This window comes from Pteropus alecto, unplaced genomic scaffold (assembly GCF_000325575.1).
Source record: "Pteropus alecto unplaced genomic scaffold, ASM32557v1 scaffold194, whole genome shotgun sequence".
Taxonomy (NCBI): Eukaryota; Metazoa; Chordata; class Mammalia; order Chiroptera; family Pteropodidae; genus Pteropus; species Pteropus alecto.
In genome coordinates this window covers 933,831-952,414 of record NW_006436281.1, presented here as the reverse complement: position 1 = coordinate 952,414, position 18,584 = coordinate 933,831, and the positions used below count along the sequence as shown (strand labels likewise).

At 56.6% G+C, this 18,584-nt stretch overlaps 1 protein-coding gene across 1 annotated transcript in view; it reads right to left on the bottom strand.

Annotated features, from left to right (window-relative positions):
- The window catches only part of NECTIN2 (nectin cell adhesion molecule 2), a gene marked incomplete at its 5' end in the record, with an annotated part of 24,496 nt that extends 5,917 nt beyond the window's left edge, over positions 1–18,579 (bottom strand). Inside the window, 5 exons of the mRNA XM_025046706.1 lie at positions 4,840–4,988; positions 5,320–5,437; positions 6,377–6,673; positions 9,460–9,849; positions 18,537–18,579. Coding sequence (XP_024902474.1) covers positions 4,840–4,988; positions 5,320–5,437; positions 6,377–6,673; positions 9,460–9,849; positions 18,537–18,579 — 997 coding nt within the window. The remainder of the gene's footprint in view (positions 1–4,839; positions 4,989–5,319; positions 5,438–6,376; positions 6,674–9,459; positions 9,850–18,536) is intronic.
- Between the last annotated feature and the right edge of the window lie 5 nt (positions 18,580–18,584).

The window sequence follows — 18,584 nt, the reverse complement described above, 5'->3', positions numbered from 1 at the left end:
CAGGCCTGAGCTGTCCCCAGAGGATCAGACCATAGCACCCCCTGCAGGGGCCCAGAGGTCCAGGGTCCCAGCCCAGCTCTCTGGGGAAGTCAGGCCTCTCACTAGTCTGGCCACCGCAGCTGGGAAGGCAGCCTCGGTCCCGGAACCTTTGAGTCCAAGCACCCCAGTCTCTAAGCCCAGTTCCCAGTCCCACTGGCCCTGGGGGTCTCAGCATCCAAGGTGTCCTTCAAGGACCCAAATGGTCAGAGCCCCCAGCCTCCCCAAGTCTAGCCCCACCAGGCTCCCGCTCCCTGGGCCCAGTTCAGCTCTTCCCACCCCTGGGACCTAGCAGTCCCTGTCATGCCCCCCGAGGAGGGGGTCCGACGTATTACAAGACACCCCTGATGTTTTCCTCCAAGGCGTTTATTGACTCCTGAGTGTCACAGGGCAGAGGCTGGGGTGGGCCAGAGCCAAAACCAAGTCTCTGGCGGGGGGTCCTCTGTGGGTCCCCCTTCCCCGCCCCCATGCAGCCCTGGAGACATGAGTCCAGTGTGATATTCCACCTCCCTCTGAACCCCAGGAAAGTGGGAGGTAGCATTTGAGCTCCAGTGTCTTCCAGACAAACGAGTCCAACCAGTCTGGAAGCCGTGGCTGGCACCGGCCGGCTCTGTCTCTTGTCTTTCTGTCCGTCTGTCTTGGGGGGGGTCACACGTAAACCGCCCGCCGAGAGATGAGGGAGCCGTCCAGCTGGGACTCCATGTCGTCCTCGGGTGCCGGGGGTGGAGGCAACATGAGGCCTTTCTCTGCCTTCTCCTCTTCCTCCTCGTAGTTCTCTGCGTCCTGGCCATCTAGCCTCAGGGGACCAGGGGCTGTTGTTGTCCAGAAGACGGGGGGTCCCCCGTTCCCAAACACCTGAGTTTTCGGATCATAGGATCCTCCCCCGCCGTCTCCTCCTCTTCCTCCTCCTCCTCCAGGGCTCTTCCTCCTCCTCCTCACCCTCAGCAGGATGAAGGCCAAGGACCCCCCAGCCAGAAGCAGCAGCACCAGCAGTGTCCCCCCCACGGCCCCCCACACCATTGGACCCGCGTCTCGGGGCGAGGCCCGGGGGGTGTCTGAGGAGAGAGAAGCAGGGGTGAGAAAGAAGGGGAGACACGAGGTCAAGAGGATACACCTGGGGGGGGCGTGGCGGGGGCAGTGACAGGAATTGGGGAAGTGACTCTGGGCGGAATGGAAGCGGGGTGGAGGGGGGAAGGGAGAACCCACTCAGGCTTCGCTATAGGTTGGGGGCGCTTTGTGCACGGAGGGGTTGCCAGCTGGTACCTCCAGGTGCGCTTCCTTATACCTACACGGTGCTATTAAACTTGCTAGCCAACATTTCAAAAACCAGATGATTGTATCAAAAATTCCAGATTTCGTTTAGGGGGAAAAAAAAATCAGAACGGAAACACCAAACTCTCGTTTCCTCCAGCTGGTGGTGGGCTACAGCTGAGTGAAGGCTGGGAACCGAGTTCCACAGCCGGCCACCAGGTCGCCTGCCGACGCTGTAGGCACGTCAGTTTGGGACACCCCGAGGATGAGCTCTGTGGTAAGGTCGCGAAATCTTGGGGCGGATTCAGCCAGGAAAAGGGAGGAGCGGGTCTGAGTGTGAGGCTGTCCGATCCCAAAGCTCTCTGCACCCCAGAGGAGGGGAACAGGAGGGAGAGGGGCCTCCTGACAGTTTCTCCCTCGGAGCGCTGGGAGTCCCAGGTCCGGGCGGCGCGGCCACCCATCCCCAGTGTGGAAAACGGGGCTCACAAAGCCCACTGTCCTTTCTCCCTCAAGCTGTCCCAGCAGTGGCCGAACGGTGGGAGGGGAGGGTCTGGGGGATGTAGAGAAGGAAGCCAGGGGTCCCTAAGGAGGGAGGTATAAGGATGAGGAAGGGAGGCATCTGGGCCCCACACCAGGGACAGACATGACGCAGCGGGAACTTCGCCACACGCACCCCTCCCCACCCGCTGCAGGCAGGGCCTGCCCAGGAGAGACTGTGGGGAGCTGGGAGAGACTGTGGGGAGCCACTTACACTCTCCCCTCCCTTCCCCACACCTCTGTTCACAGGAGGGGCCGGGCCCCAGGCTCCGGAGGTCATCTGTTTTAGGGAGTGTTTAAAAAGGGAGTCGTGACCAGGTGCGCTTCAAATCAATTTAGTGACTGGCAAGCAGCAGTAAAAAAAAAAAAAAAGTACAAGAGAAAAAGTGTACCTCAAGCAGGAAGGGTAAGTACTGTTTTGTGAACCTTTTGGTGGTGGCGGGGACATGGGTCTCTCCCTGGACACTGGAGTGGGGAGACAGAAGCAGACCGCCTCCACAGCGTCCGGAAGCCAGCCACAGCGCGTGTTGGAATATTTGTCTGTTTCTGGAGGTGGTGTTTTGGAGACAGCGGTGAGTGTCCATGTGTCTGTGGGCTGGAAGTTCTCCCTGAAAGGACGTGTGGCCCGCGGGGTGGCCCGCCTACCCGTGGTACGCCGGCGTGTCCATGAGGCGTGTTTGGGTCCGCGTGCGCATGGGAATGCGGTGTGTCCCTGAGCCCCTCGGGGACCGACTCTGCCAAGAGCTGCGAGTTTTCTCTCCGGGCGAGGCCATCTGCTGGCACCCTCATTACCTGGGCCTGGATTTCTAGGGTGCTCGGAGCGTGTCCCCATTTCTGTTGGCATCCACCTGTAAGGGCGTGTCTTTGCGATGATGTTTTTGAGTGTATGTCGGTCTGTGATTACCCTTGGGGTAGTCAGAGAGGGGGTGTCCTTCCTAGGTGCTATAAAGATATCCAGGGGTGTGATTCTGTGTGCACCCCAATTTCAGTTTGATGACGGGCCTCTGAGAATGTGTGTTTCACTAGGTGAATACTGCGCCAAAGGGCTGAACTCTGGGGCTGCTCTGTTCTCGGACAACCTTGGGGTTTCCCTGTGTGTGTGTCTTGGGGGGCATGTTTTCATGGCTGTGTATTCCTCTGATGACCCTTAAGTGTGGCTGCCTCTGTGTTCCGCAGGCTGCACAGGTGCCTACTGACAGAGCGTGGGTGGGGACCCATTTCTTGGGTTTCTGGGGTAGAGGTTCAGAGGTGTACTTCCAGTTGAGTGCCTTGCTGTGGGAGGAGCTGGCCTCCTCTGGGTGTACCTTTGAGGGCAGGGGCTGTGTCTCGCTCACCACTGTGCTCCCAACATCAAGGAGAAAGCCTGGCCAAGAGGAAACCTCAACAAATATTTGTCAGATGACGATTTGTTGAAAGAGAATCTCTATAACGGTTTCTGGAGAGTTGCTGCGGGCGTGCACCCCGAGACCGCTGCGGGGTGCTCCCTTCAGAATCTGCACGAGTGAGATGTTTCTGTGTGTGAGTTGCTGCTGGATGTCACCCTTTTTCCTCCCAGTGTGTCTGGGTGATAGTGCCTCCCTTCAGGTGTGTGTGTGCCTGAGTGTGACCAAGTGCTGAGGGTGGGCCAGCTGTCTCTCCGGGTGTGTCGTTTGTGACAGTGTTTCTGAATAAGTCCATCATACCTCCATGGTGACTGAATTCCTGAAGAGAGATCTATGGTCATCTGTGTGTCTCTCCAGGTGTGTGTGTGTGTGGGGGGGGTATGCGTGTGTGTGCGCGGGCGCGTGTGTATGTGGTAAGGGTATGCCTCGGTAAGGGGGTCTGTTTCCATCTTGGCTGTCTCTAGCTTGGGGGTTAGTATGTCTGTGCATTTGTCTGCGGTCGTCTCTCGGGACTCAGGCCACCGTTCCTGGTGTTGTGTTTCGCACAGGTGTGCAGCACGGAGCTGTGCCGGGAGGACCTTCCCCAGAATGGCCCTTCCCAGGTACGTGTGGCACCTTGCAGGCTCTGGCTTTGTGCAGTGTCGTGGCCGATGCCCCTGCCTCTTGATGTGTGTGTCATGGTGACAATGGGTTTGAGCGTGCGGGTCACGTTATGGGCGAGTGTCTGTCCTGATTCCAACGCATTCTGAAGCACAGGGCGTGTCTGCAGATGCGGGTCCTGCTGGCTGAGGCTCTGAGTGTGTGGATTACATTATGGGCGAGTGTCTGTTCTGATTCCAATGCGTATTGAAGCACAGGGCGTGTCTGCAGATGCGGGTCCTGCTGGCTGAGTCTCTGACGTGAAGGGGACTGTTCCCAGCCATGGGTTCAGCGTGTGTCTGAGTCTCGCGGGGCATGGTGTTGTCCCAGTCCCTGCCGCCCCCCGCGTGGCGTGTGGGTCTGCAGTCACGATCCCGACCCCGTTTCCATCAGCCTTGCGCAGGCTGAGTTTGCCTGTGTTCTTTTACCCACTGGCCACGTGTCTTGGGGCCCACCTGTGTTTCCGAATTAACATCAGGGAGACTCGGAGAACCTTCTACCTCACAGACACATTTCTCCACCGGCCACCGTTTCCAAAGAACCAACTCTAGACACACAAACACGCCGACACGCAGTCGAGCTGGCTTCCAGATGGGACTGACCGGCACGCACTGGAAGAAATTCGTGTTTCTGCGAGTGTTTCTATTTGTCTCTGCACCGCTGCCAGACACACGACCCTCTGACTATTAGGTGCGTGATTCTGTTTCACTGGCTGGAGCTCGGGGCAATGTCCCTACGTCCCCTTATGAAGACCCTTGCCAGGCCTCTACTTTCTAGGAAGTCCCCAACACAGGCCTCATGCTCCTAACTCCTCTGCCAACGCCTACCCTGTCACCCCAATCTGGGGGCAAGAGAGGAAGCCACACCACCTCCTCTCCCATCCGTGAGGCGGGTCTGGACCCCTCCCCCAGCCGGCGGCACAGCCTCCTCCAACGCAACCCCAACACCTGGGAGCAGACCTGGTCGTCATGCGCCACCCCTGAGACCTACTCACCTCGAACGAGGACCTGCTGCTCAGCGCGGCCCGTGCCCACGGCGTTGGTGACAGTGCAGATGAAGGTCGTGTTGACCAGCCTGTCTACCGAGTGGATGATCACCTGGGAGCCCTGGACTATTGCTGAGACTGGGAAGACGCCTGAAGTCCTAGGGGATGTGGAGGTCATGTGAGGCGGACAGCAGAATCCACAGAGGAGCAGAGGCCTGGTCACTGATGACACAGCTCTCAGGAGCTAAGCTCCAAGGACCTACAACTTATTGCTTGAGACTCCAAACTGCCAGCTCCCTCCTTCCAGAGGACTCACGGTTCAGGTTCCCAGTCCCCTCCTCCCTCAGACCTAGGAGTCTGGGCCCCTAGCACCTCCTCTCCAAAACCAGGAGTCCATCCCCCAGCCCCTTCCTCCATCGGACCTGGGAGTCCAGGTCACCAGCCCCCTCTTCCCTCAGCCCCAGGGGTCCAAGTTCACCCAGGACTCACGTGCTCCAGTCATAGCCTGTGGGCTCTGGGTTGCTGTGGACGTCACAGTTCAGGGTGGCCTCACTACGGCCAAGATACCAGTTGTCATCATAGCCGGAGATGGAGACCTCGGGGGGATCTGCAGGAAACGGGGGGACTGGCTCAGAGATGGGAGCATCCTAAAGCAGGTGACAGGTAAGCAGATAGGTGGGAATCCTACAGAAACGGAGCGGGCTGGCAGAAGGTGGACCCGTGGAAACTGCCAGGGGCAAATCCGTCTGGGCCAGTAGGGACACCGCCCAGGGACACCACCTGGATCGCTCTGCGGAGTTATTGTTCAGTGCAGGCAGTGCCTGACGGAGCCAGTACCGCTGATACGCGTTATTCCCAACGGGCCCAGAGTAGATAAGGGAATCTGGTTAGACTCCTGGTTTAAATGAAGGTATTGCCCGGGGAGTAGCACGGAAAATGCGGAGCTGGGGTATGGAATACGTCTGGACAGTGGCTGGAAGAGCTGGTAAAGTGGCTATTTAACAGGGTCCAGGAGAAGACTGCCGGGGGGGCCTCTATGGGTAATACTAGGGGGTGTCAGTGCGGGTGATGTTTGGAAGAGCCAGCATAGAACATACTGGAGGGGTCAGCATCGACAGGGCCCAGCGGGGCTGACGGGAATCACTTTGGGGGGCAGGAATTGGTGTAGGGACCCCAGGAGAGTCAATGCAGACAGTGCCTGGGGGCGCCAATTTAGACAGCGCGAGTGCGTCTGTGTGCGTGTGCGTGTGCGTGTGTGGAGACAGTGTGGGGTTGGGCAGTACGGACCCAGATTAGTCGATAGACAGTGAAGGGAGCCAGTAGGGGCAGTGTTGACCTTTGATTATGGCCCTGAGGAAAGAGCCCAGGGGACCCAGTGTATGCAGTGAGGGGGCAGTGTGCAGATGTGGCCTGGGGCAACGGGCACAGAAGTGTAGACAATGGTCAGGAAGCAGTGCAGATGTGACCCTCGGGCATAGTTTAGACAGCACCCTAGAGAGCCAGCGTAGATAGCATTGGGGACGCGGTCACATCCCGACGCACTCACAGCGCACGGAGAGAGTCACGGGCAGCAGGTCTGGCTCCTCGAGGGTCTCGTGCTCCACTTTGCAGGTGATCTTGACACCATCTGCTTTGCCCGAGGGTGCCAAGGTGTAGCGGCTGGTGACGGTGAACGTGCCAGGCAGGGTCCCCGGACCCTGGCTCTCTTTGGCTTCCCCGTCCAGGGATGAGAACCAGGAGATGCGGGCGGGTGGACGGCCCCCTGTGGAGACACAGCGGGCCACGGGCACAGGCTCCAGGCTGAGTGTGACCTCCTGCGCTTCAGCGTGGTTCTGGGGCTGGGCTGGGAAGAACAGAGGGAGTGTGTCACTCACCTGCAGTCATTCAACAAACACCTCAGCAGTGGAGCGGAGCAGCTAAGCCTCGACTGCTGGGGTTCGAACCCCAGCTCTGCTGCTTAGCATCCGCTCGGCTTGGATGAGTCGTTTCCCAGCTCTGCACCTCGGTTTTCTATTCTGTGGAGTGGGGAGAACAGTACTTCCCACTCCCGAGAACTGTGCTGTGGGTTAAATAAACTGATGTGTTAAGCTCTTTGGACAGCGCCTGACACTCGCTGCGCTACCTCAAGTCAGCCGTCATTCTACCCGATCCGCTCTGCTAGCAAAGCAGTGTCCGTCCAAAAGCCTGGAAGAAGCTGAGCTTTAAAAAGAAAAGCCGAAGCAGAACCAGGTGCTTCAGAGGTCCAGCGGAAAGGCCTCCTACTTCTTTTCCTAGAATCGCCATTACACTGTGGGGGCAGAAGTGGCATAGAGCCAGCGCTTGTAATTTTTCACCCATCCTCCTGGAAAACATGGAAGAACATTAGGAGGAATAAAAACCTCCGTGAGGGATAAGAATGCCGACCCATCGTCACTGACGTGCGTCCCTCACCGGACTCTCCCGAGTTCTGACTCCCATCTGTAGGTGCCTCCTGGACCTTTCCGTCCGAGTATCTCCTGAGCTGCTCCTCTCCTTTCTTCTTCCCCCGTCCCCACAGCCTCCCTGGTCACCCCCATCTGTCCCCTGACTGCTCCAGCACTCCGCCCCATCCCCCGCCCCAGCGCACTGTGGGGTCTTGACGACCTCACGCCTGAAATCCCCTGGCCTCCCTTCTCCTTGGCTTGCTCTTCTCCAGATCGCAGCCTGGCTTCCTCAAGGGGCCTTTCCTGAAGTCTGACTGTCGCCTCGTTGGTGGCACTCGCGTCACCTGCTCCCTCCAAGAAGGCAGAGGCCGGGCTGTTCTGCGCTCCTAGCCCAGCAGTGCCTGGTGCACGACAGGTGCCCTCTGGGTACCTCCTGAACAGTATAAATGATGGGACAAGGAGAGAGACCTTTGAGAGGGGTGCGGGGAGAAGAGTTATACTTCGAGTTACGCAAAACTGTGGTTTCAGCTCCTTAAAAAGAAGTGTTTACCTGGAGACGGTACAGGGTAGACTTTTCAAACTCTGGGGCTGAGAGGGGGAAAATAAAGGGTCCAGAGCGACATGGCTTCTGGGACATTGTCAGGGAAGGTGGGATTCTAGGAAAATGCCAAGATTTAGCAAGAAAGCATCCTTCAAAAAAAAAAAAAAAGCCATCCCTGAGTCAGCCCCACTTCACTGGGTGGTCCTGCCACTCACTCTCCCGGGGGAGCTGCAAGCCTGAGAGCCCTTCCTCATCCTCCTCCCTCGATTCAGACAAGCACCTGGGCGGGCTTTGTTCCACCCACCGTCCCCTGCTTCCACCTCGCCCCAGCCCATGCCTCCTCACGCCTGGTCTCCCAGCTCCGTCTACCTGTGCCTCCTCCTCTGACATCCTGCCATCTTTTAATAACGTTTCAACGATCCGATCAGGGTGCCCCTGTGGCACGCTCCCCTCCGAGGTAAAGTCCAGACTCCTCGCCTTGGCTTTCGAGGCCCACGCGGTCTGGCCCTGTGGGCTTTCGTGCCTTGCTGAGTGTCACGCGAGCCCTGGCCACCAGCCTCCCCAGCCTCATTTCTGTTCCTGGAACATGCCGAGCTCACTGTCAGGTCCCGGCTTTTGCATATGCCATTCCTCTGCTCATGGCTACGTGCCCACGGGTGGCTCTTTCTTACGCTTTAGGACTTGACTAAGAGGCTTTCCCTGACCAGTCTGTCTAAATAAGGCGCCCGGGTCCCTTACTCTTAACTACTATAGCATCCTGGTGTCCCCTTTCTTCACTAATTTGCTTGTCCTCTGGCTTTACCCCTAAGAGTTCCCACCCCCCACCGCCTCCACCCTGATCTAGCTGCCGTCACCTCCTACCTGTACTTACGCAGTCACCTGCTCTGTGGTCTCCCAGCTTCCACCCTCGCCCCCCCACACACAGCCAGAAGCAACCTGTGAAAACCTAAGTCAGATCCCACCCTTCTCTGCACAGGACTTGCCGAAGCTCTTATTCTCCCAGGCAAACGCCAAAGTCTTCGCGTGCCCTCCGAGGCCGTCTGTGAGCCATGCCTCCGTCACCTCCTCAGCCTCGTTCCTGCCTACGTCCTCCCATTCGTGCATCTCCAGCCACAGGGACGTCTTTGCTCTTCCTCAGAGATTCCAGGAGCACCCTGCCCCAGGGCCTTTGCATCTGTCATTCTCTCCGCCCGAGCTCGATTGCTCTCATCGGTCAGACAGACCTGCAAGGCTCCCTCCGTCAGGTCCTTCTTGTTTTTGTTCAGATACCGCCAGACCGCCCTAGCTAAAACTGTAACCGGCTCCCCTCCAACTTCCACAGCACCTAGAACCACCTGACTTACTCATCTTTTTCTTATTTACGTTATTTATGCTCTAGAACCCCCTGACTGGAGTAGAAGCTCCAGGAGGCTGGCGAGCTCTGTCTTACTCACTGCTTTATCCCTAGAGCCTAGAACAGTGTCTGGCACACAGTAAGTACTCGCTGTATATTCGTCGAATACCTCGTTGCCTGCTGTATCCCCAACTCACAGAACAGCATCTGGCGAAAAGTAGGTGCTTAATAAATAAATATTTGCCAATTGACTGACGACCGCGAAGAAAGCAGAGAGAGAAATAAACCCGCAGGGGGCCCCCTCAAATGCTGCGCCCCTCCCAGTGCCCTGCACCCCCACCCACCCTGCTCACCTATGGCCCTGAGCCAGGTCACCCCACGACTGGTGCCCTGGGGGAAGGTGGCAAACTCGCAGGAATAGTTGCCTTCATCCTTCACCGTCAGCCCCCGGAGGACCAGCGTGGCGTCCCGCATCTCTGGGCCTCGCTTGGCCCCGGTGCTCTGTCCCATGGTGAGGAAGGACAGCCGCTCCTTGCTAAACTGTGGGCTGGGGAAGCTGAGCCCATGCGAAGGGTGAAAGGCAGCCACACTCTGGCTCTCCTTGGGTGGGTCCAGGCGTTGCCACGTCACCTGTGAGACGTTGCCCTCAGGCCCTTGTGACAGTAGGTGGCACGGCAGCTCCACAGTGTCCCCCAGCCGGCCCCGTACCTCAGCTGGCATGCGAACGCGCACATCCTGGGCTCCTGGGGAGAGAGGAAAGAGAGAGGTCAGGTGAAGAAGGACAGAGGCACGATGGTCGCTGAGAGGGCGTCCTGGGGAAGACGCGGGCCCCAAATGCAATGCACAAGCCTGCTCGGGTCCCGATTCCAAGGCCAGCCAAAAAAACATTTTGAGGAAAACTAAGGACACGTGAGTCCAAACCAGATTACATATCATTATGGAATTACTGTTGATATCCTTAGATGTCATGATGCACTCGTGGGTATGAAGTATTCCTTTTTCTTAGAAGGCACGGGGTTGAAATGTCATGTCTGCGACGTACTCTCGAATGTTTTTTTTTTTTTTTCAGTAAAGAACAAAGAAAAGATATAGAGAAAAAGCGATAAAACAAACGTGGCAACAATGTAACCCACTGTCAAGTCTAGCGAGGGCGGGAGGAAGGTTCCTGGGCCATTCTTCCAACTCGTAACTGTATGTTTGAAATTTTTCATTATCAAATGTTGGGAGGAAAAAATAATTCTCTGAAACTAATTTTTTTTTTTTTTTCAGTAAAGAACAAAGAAAAGATATAGAGAAAAAGCGATAAAACAAACGTGGCAACAATGTAACCCACTGTCAAGTCTAGCGAGGGCGGGAGGAAGGTTCCTGGGCCATTCTTCCAACTCGTAACTGTATGTTTGAAATTTTTCATTATCAAATGTTGGGAGGAAAAAATAATTCTCTGAAACTAAATCAATAAAAAAAAAAAAGTCTATCATAAAATAAATTTTTAAAAATTTGAAGTGTGAAGCTTGTCTTTATCCTTTTCTGCACAATAATAGACTTCCCCTCACCTTTCTATAAAACCTACAGCTCTCTTAGCCATTTTTTTTTAAAACAGGCTTATCTAGATTAATTTCCACTCATCTATTAAAAGTATACAATTCAATGGCTTTTTGTATATTCACAAGAGTTGTGCACCCCTCGCCATAATCAATTTTAGAACATTTTTATAATCCCCCAAAGAAATTCCTATACCCATTAAAAGTCACCCATTCCCCCTCCTCGCAGCCCTAACAATCACTAATCTACTTTCCGTCTCTAGACATTGCTCTATTCTGGACGTTTCTTATAAATACATGGCCTTCCGTGGCTGGCTATTTCACTCAGCTGATGTTTTCGAGGTACGTCCACGCTGGAGCGTGTGTCGGTACTTTGTTCCTTTTCACGGCTGTATAATATTCCATTGCCTGGACAGACAACGTTTGGTTTGTCTATTTAGTTGAGGGACATTCGGTTGTTTCCACTTTGGGGCGATTATGAATAAAACTGCCGTGAACATTTGGGTACATGTTTTTGTGGGAATGCGTTTTTATTTCTCAGCTTATCTTTTGTATTCCCACTTTTAATATAGATTAGAATAAAAAGACAGACGTTTCTCTGCTGTGCCAGGCAGTACAGCACGGTGACTGACGGTGTAGACTGCCTGTGTTTGAATCCCGGCTCTGCCACTTGCTGGCTGTATGACCTTGGTTGGGCAAGTAATCTAACCTCTCTGTGCCTCGGATAATAACTGTGGCTACCTCCTAGGGATTGTTATAAGCGTTAAAGGATATTTGAAAACACCTGGCTCAGGATCACAGGAAACACGAGATCAATGTTTATTAAATAAACACAGCTAGCTAAGTGTCATTACAAGTGGCCTTGACACTCAGCCTCGAGGCAAGGCCAAGGGCACATGCCCCGGCCTCAAGAGGCAACTGTGGCCCAGCTCTCTCTGACAGAGCCTCTGGCCTCACACAAGAATCTAGATGACTCTAATGAGAGGGTGCCTGGCAGAAGGCAGTCCCTCGGGCGGGGCTGTCCCAGGGACTTTCGGAAAAAAGCCAGCAGTGAAGGCCATTGTGTGACTCATATACGATCTCACAGAATACCCACATACGTTCTACGACTCAAACCCAGGGTGGCGCCTTGGGAGACGAGGCTGTGCCCCTCTGGAGGGTCCACACTGCAGAGTCTCAGGAGTGCGAGACCCTGGAGCAGATTGCTTGGGATTCTTTCTGCCTCTTTCCAGGTGGGGAACCTTGTTTCTGAGCCTGAGTTCCCCCACCTGTAAAAAGGGGGATGTTTAAGCTGCCCAGCAGGGTCCCTTGTGACAAGTCCATGAAATGATTTTCTCCCCTAAGCTCTTCGCAGGGCCTGGCACAGCTGGGTGGGGCAGAGGCAGTTGGCCGTCCGCCGCAGGCCAAATCCGCTCTCACTTGTATGTTCTTTCGGCCCCCACAGCACTGTTTCAGGCTGAACTAGCGGCACAGAAGGGTCTGGGGATTAAATGTCAAAATCCAGACAAAGACGAACATGGGGCTCCTGGGGGGAACAGGTGGGTGGAGCTGAGGAAGGGCCACCTCATTCCATCAGGTGCCAGGACCCTTCACCCACCGGGACCCCAAAGGCAGAGTGTGCACACGAGGGTCCCTAAAGGCTCTGCCCCTTTCTTGCTGGGTGAGCAAGGAAGGGCACTCGGTCAGGAAAAACATCCACCGCGGTAAACTAAGGAGAGCGAGGTAGGATGGGATCAAGATTTTCTCCTTGAGGCAAGTGGGAGCCATGGAAGGCCCCTCGGCGAGAGCACGACTTGGCTTAAAGCGAGGAGCGGGTCAAGGGGAAGGTGGAGCCGGACAGAAATGGATTATCGGACGGTAAAAGGGCCCAGAAGAGGTGTAGATAAAAAAACCCAGAAGTCAAGACTGAAACTGAACTTGAAGGGATGCAGCGATGGGGGAGAGGGCAGAACCTGACGAGACTCTTGTCCCCGCCATTCTTTCCCGTTCTGTGCAAATCCGAACAGTGGCTCAACAAACGGGCCCTGGGCGCTAGGAGGGTCAGCCCTGGAGGACAGAGAATTGTCTGTCTTGTTCCCTCCTGTATCCCCAGAGCCTACGCTATGGCCTGGCATGTAGTAGGTGCTCAATAAACACTGTCAAGTGAATATCAGGCTCTGTTCTGGGAGCAGGTGCCACGGAAGTGCCCGGCCAAATCAGGTGCCTGTCCTCCAGGAAGTGACATTCCCGTGGGGAAGACAAATACTGTAAATAGTCATTACCAAGGATGCTATTAAAACTGCAGGGGGGGAAAGAACCCAGAGGCTGGAGGGCTTCCTGGAGGAGGAGAACCTGACTCCTTTCTAAGGGAAGCCAAGCTTCAGGCCCACAGAGGCCTCACATCCCTCTCTGGGACTCAAATTTCCTGTCCTAAGGAAGCCCTTGTGGTTGCAAGACGCCTCCATTTCTCCTCTGAGGGAGGCTGCACCCCCACACCTAGGGTGGCTTCTCAGCACTGTCGGCTTCCGACGGTTAAAAAAAAAACACCCGCTTTTAGCTTCTCGTGGGGCGAACTCCTCAGGTAGCTCTTTCACCCCCAGTGCTCTGTCCCAGATGGCCGCACACCGCTCCCTCCCTGACCAGCGTCTATTGGGGTCCCATTCGAAGTTTCTAACTCAGAAAGAATGAACAGGGTGGCTCGGCGCCCCCGTGGCCTTAACAGTCCCTTTTCCAGGCATGCCACTTCAGTGAAAGGTTTAGGATCGGAGGTTGGCATCAGCCCCGTCTTCTCTCCTACCCCACATGAAACCCCGTCTTCAAAATCTATCTCCGAGGGGACCACGTCTGACCCCGGAACTGCCCCCACCCTGGTCTAATCCAGTTGCGTACCCCCCGGGTCATTCCTCCCACGGAGGATGGCAGTTGCCACGCATGCCCGGTCTGTTCCCACGGGCAGCCAGAGGGGTCCAGTTAGAGGCTCCAGGAGACAAAGCCCCTCCTCTCTGCTCACTCAGGAAAAAAGCTCACGTTTTTCCATTCGGACCTCCCCTCCCACTCTCTCTCCTCGGCTCGCTCTGCTCCAGTGACAGAGGTTCCTTCACTCTGGTCCTCAAACACCATCAGGCAAGTTCCACCTCAGGGTCTCTGCGCTTGCTGTTCCCTGGTCCTGGACCGCTCTGCCGCCACCTGTCCCCAGCTCCCTCTCTCCCTTCCTTTAGGTCTTTCCCACGCTAATGATAACAACAAAAACTCCCAAACTCCCGGATCCTGCTTTATCTTTCCTTTAGCACCTGATGCATCTTCCCCACTAGACCATCAGTGCCAGGAGGCGGGAATTTTCATCCTGTGTCTTGTTTCCTGTGGCACCACCAGAGCCTAGCACAGTGCCTGGCACACGGCAGGAGCATATTCAACATACATGTAGTGAACGAACGAATAAATGAATGAATGAGGATGGGAAATCAACAGTGCACTAGATAACACAGGCTGAGGATGAGTTCAAGCTTGGGCTTTTTCCTGAGGGCGCTGGGGAGCCACAGAGAGTTATAAGCAGGGAGAAGAGCAGGGTTAGGTTTGTGTTTTAGAAAGAGCCCTCAGAACAGGGGTGGGGATCCGGGGGAAGGAGAGGCGCCTGAGCCAGGGTAAGGGCGATGGGGATGGAGGACAAACCGGACTGGAACAGGGTCAGAAGCTGGAATGGTTAGGAGGACAGGGAGGCTGACCGGCTATGGGGGTGAGGGGGTGGGTGTGGCCCACGCCCACACAGTTTGGGTCTCAGGTGGAGGCCAGGGAAATGACAATGTGAGGACAGCTGGCCTGGAGTTAGGACCCTAGGGCCCAGCACGCTGCTGGGCGGGTGGCCCTGCCCTGACCTTGGCTGGGACATGACCAGACCCGCAGTGGGGGAGTGCTGTGGGAACATCGGCCTCCCTCAGCTTCCATTGGGAGCCCAGACTGGTGACAGCTTCACGAGGTGTCAGCCGGGTCCCCAGACATGTTTCCTCTGCTCAAGGCCAGGGCCTGCGGGCTTCCTGTGGTGGCAGAGTGGGACGCATGCGTAAGCCCAGGGTAAAACTTTGGAGGACAGAGAACAGAGCCTGATACCCCGACATCCAGGGAATGGTAAATCAAAGGAAGAGGAGGGGGCAAAGTGACTTATGGAGCCTTGGAGGAGAAGGCGGCTGGGGGCCTGGTCTCCAGGGTCCGAGACTGCGCTCCTGCCTGGCTGGCTCCTCAGGGCTGGGCTCACCCTCTGCAGACTTACAAAGCCCCAGTGTGACCTGTCCTCTCCCACAGGGCGCGGCCAGACTCCAGCAGGCCCTTGAAGGCAAGCATGCTTTGAGCGCTGGCCTCAGCTGCTGCCTCAGCCACCTCGTTAATTAATTAATTGCATTAATCACAGTGCCCACCCCCACAGCGGACATCCGGGACATCTCGTTTAAGAGGTGAACAGCAGTAGGAGCCGCAGCCAGGATGTATGGGGTTGTTGGCCTCGCCTCCCCCTTCGGCAGGGGCTTGACACCCTGAAGCGCTCCCCTGCGGGGTCTTGTATTTCTGGGGGTGAATCTCTAGGACTGCTCTTCCTGGCTGAGCCCTTCGGATAGAACCCCTCACACACCACTCTGCCCAGCCCAGAGTTTACACCTCAATGTTTCTGTCTCTCTCTGAAGCTGGTTCTTAGGGTCCAAATCTGCCCCTCTCTGTGTCTCCAGCTCCCAGGGGCTCTGTTCTTCGCCTCTGTCCCTCACAGGCTGTCAGTCGTACCTGTGTCTCCCAGGAGTCCCTGGTCCCTGCTCTGTGTCCCTCATATTCTAACAGCTTTATTGAGCGACGTTCCCAGACTGTACAATTCGCTCCCTTAAAGCATGCGGTTTCAATGGCTTTTAGGATATTCATAGATTTGTGCATCCATCAGCACTGTCAATTTCAGAATATGTTCGCCAGCCCAGGAAGATACGTATGTCCCCTAGCCGTTCCCAAGGTCTCTCTCCCCTGAATCTCTGACACCTGTGGGCTCAGTGTTTCCGGATCCAGGTCTCCCAGTCTCTACAATCTGGTTCTGCATCTACTCCCAGGGTCTCCGATCTCTCGCGGTCTTCTGGTCCCTGCCTCTCAGGATCCCTCCTCCTCTGTGTCTCGGACCCTGGGATGTCCCTGTCTCCTGGGTCTCCCCAGGTCTCTGCACACCTCTGACACACTTTCTCTCTGCCTGGGCCATGTCGCTGGGTCCCCTCACCTCCTCCCACTCCTGCTTCATTCCTCTGCATCGCCAGGACATTAAAAATGTAACAGCGTCCCAGGCGGGGGCGGGGGAACTGGCCAGCAGCGTGCCCAACTCCCTGTCCCTCCCATGTCCGATGCTCTTTGTGGCCCCACACACTGCTGGCCTTGACCTCCAGGGTCATAACGTCTCCATCAGTCATGGAGGGGGTTTTTCTGGGCTCCCTGCCTGTCACCAAACCTCTAAGTCTCTCTCCTTAGGCAGTTCCTGCCTTTATCCTGGGGTTTCTGTCCAGCTCCCTTCCCCCCGCCTTTCTGTCCCACCCCAGTGTCCTTCTGTCCCATCTTCTCCTCCATCTCTCAGCTCCACTCCTGTGTCTCTGATCCCATCCCTAAATCTGTTTGTCTTGTTCCCATTCCTGTATCTCCAGCCTCTCCGAGCATCCCTCTCCCCATCCCGTCGCCCAGTATGTGAGCAGATGCACCCCCTCTGCCCAGTCCCCCTTCCCTAATGAGAAGAGACAGCAGGCCTGCAGTCCCCTCTCCTCCCATCCCCCTCCACTACCATGGGGCTGCCTGGCTGACAAGGATGGGCAGTGAAAGGTGGGGAGGGAGCCGGCCCAGCAGGAGGCCCAGGTGATGTGCCCTCATTTGTGGAGACCAAGGAGAGGGAGCTAGAGACGGGTCAAAAGAGATGGGAGGAGAGGAGAGATGGAGAGAAGGAAAGAGAGAAAGTTCTAGGAGATGGAGGCAGAGATGAGAGGCAGAGGGTGGGGGAAATAAAGACAGGAAGAGAGGGAGAGAGTGGGGGAAGGAGAGAGGGAGAGGGAGAGGGAGAGGGGAAGGGAGGGAAGGAGGGAGACAGAGAAGGGGAGAAGAGAGGGAGGGAGAGGCAGAGTATGAAGGCTCCGGGATGGAGGGTCAGGAAACAGGAAGGCCCCCTCCCCAGGTGCTAAGAGCTTTCTCTTCGGATCAGAGGGACCTTGGCTCCTCCTGGGGAGCTGCCAGGAAGGGCCTGTGATGGTTTTACAAGGGAGGAAATGGAGGCTTAGAGGCACTTTCTGGAGCCCACTGGGTAGAGCGGGGCCAAGAGAGGTTCTGAAGTCTGCAGTCTGGCTTCCCAGGGTGGGACTGGCTGTGCATCCTGGGAGAGTGGCCAGCCGTTTTTAAGCCTCTGTTTCCTCATCTGCAAAATGGGAAACGAGACAGGACGTTTCCTAGGGTGATCTAATGCCTTTCACGAGGTCAAGCACCAAGTCAACGCCTGGCTCAAAGTGGGGTGGAGTCTGAGCATTTCCCCAGGACTGGTAGGTCCTGACCTCAGGTCCCTTTCTCTGACACGGAAGGGAGAGGCAGGGGATGGGAAAGGCTCTGGGGGGAAAATGAAGCCAGAGGTGACCCAGGTTCTCCTACGATTCCCTTGGGCAAACCCTTGGGAAACCCAGGATCCCGAGCTTCCAGCTCGGGAATAAACAGCCGGGGTCACCTGCAAGGGGCGGGACCAGAGCCTGCTTCACCTGTTTCCTCCCCGCCCCTCCCCCACCCGGGTTGGGGGTGGGGAACAGGAGGAGGCTAGTGGGCTAAACAGAGGGAGGGGCGGGAGATTAGGGCGGCGTCTCCTCGCGTTCACCTCCCGATGCGGCTCCGAGGACAAAGGCGCGACTGAAGGAAAGAAGGTCCCGAAACTCGCGAGTCCGGAACCGGGAGCCAGGAGAGCACCCGCATCGCCCAAGCCAGGATCGGCGAAAGTGAAACCGGGAAAACTTCTCCCGAGACGTCCCTGCCTCCGGCTCCTACTCCACTAGCCGACCGAGCCTCCAGCCCTCGATTACATCTAGAACCCAAGAGAAAGGACAGGGTCCCTCCCTGTCCACACTCATATCTGGATCTCGAGAGCCATTCCAATTAAATCTGAAGCCCACCACACAGGGCCTCTTGCACCCCTCCCCAGTTTTACCCGGGACCCGGGAGAGAGAGCAATTAATCCGGAACCTACAAATTTGAGCTCCTGCCCCCGATTCGACCAGCGCCCCAGTAGACATAGCCCCGACCCTTCATTCTACCTGGGACCCAGGAGACAGAGCTCCCAGTCCCTAATTCTTCGGGAGCCCCTCCCCAGGCCGCCCCAACTCTCATCCTTGTCTCTCCAAGGGACCGACAGTCGGGCTCCCTGCTCCTCTCGCGGACCCTCTGCTCCCCTGACGGCGGATCTCCCCGCGCCTCAGACGCCTGACCCTGGGAAAAGGGAACATGGGGGGCGATCTGGCCTCACCATCGCGACTCTCCAGCTAGAGGGAGTGGGAGACATTCCCCCCATTCCTGAGGGAGGAAGCGGAGATGGAAACCCAGACCCAGGTTAACTGAACGGCGCGGCGCGGGGAGGGGGCGCGAGGCCTCGGATTTAACCCTGTCCGCGTCGGAATGGGGGTCAAAGTCCGGCGTAGGATGGGGAGTTGGGATTAAGAAGGATGTTGAGGGTGAGAGGGAGGCAGAGAGGTAAGGGGCAGAGTCTCTCAGAGAGAATGGGGTGTGGGGGGTCGGAGTCTGTGGGGCCGGCCAGGAAAGGGGCTGGAGACACGGGGGCTCGGCGAACTGGGGGAGGAGCGGGGGGAAGGAGCTCAGGCTGCCCCCACTCGGAAGGTGCGGAGGGGCTGGGTCTCGCGGGGAGGGAGGCGCCTGCGGACTCTCACCGGCTTCTCGGAGGAGCAGCAGCAGCAGCGGCGGCAGCAGCCACACGG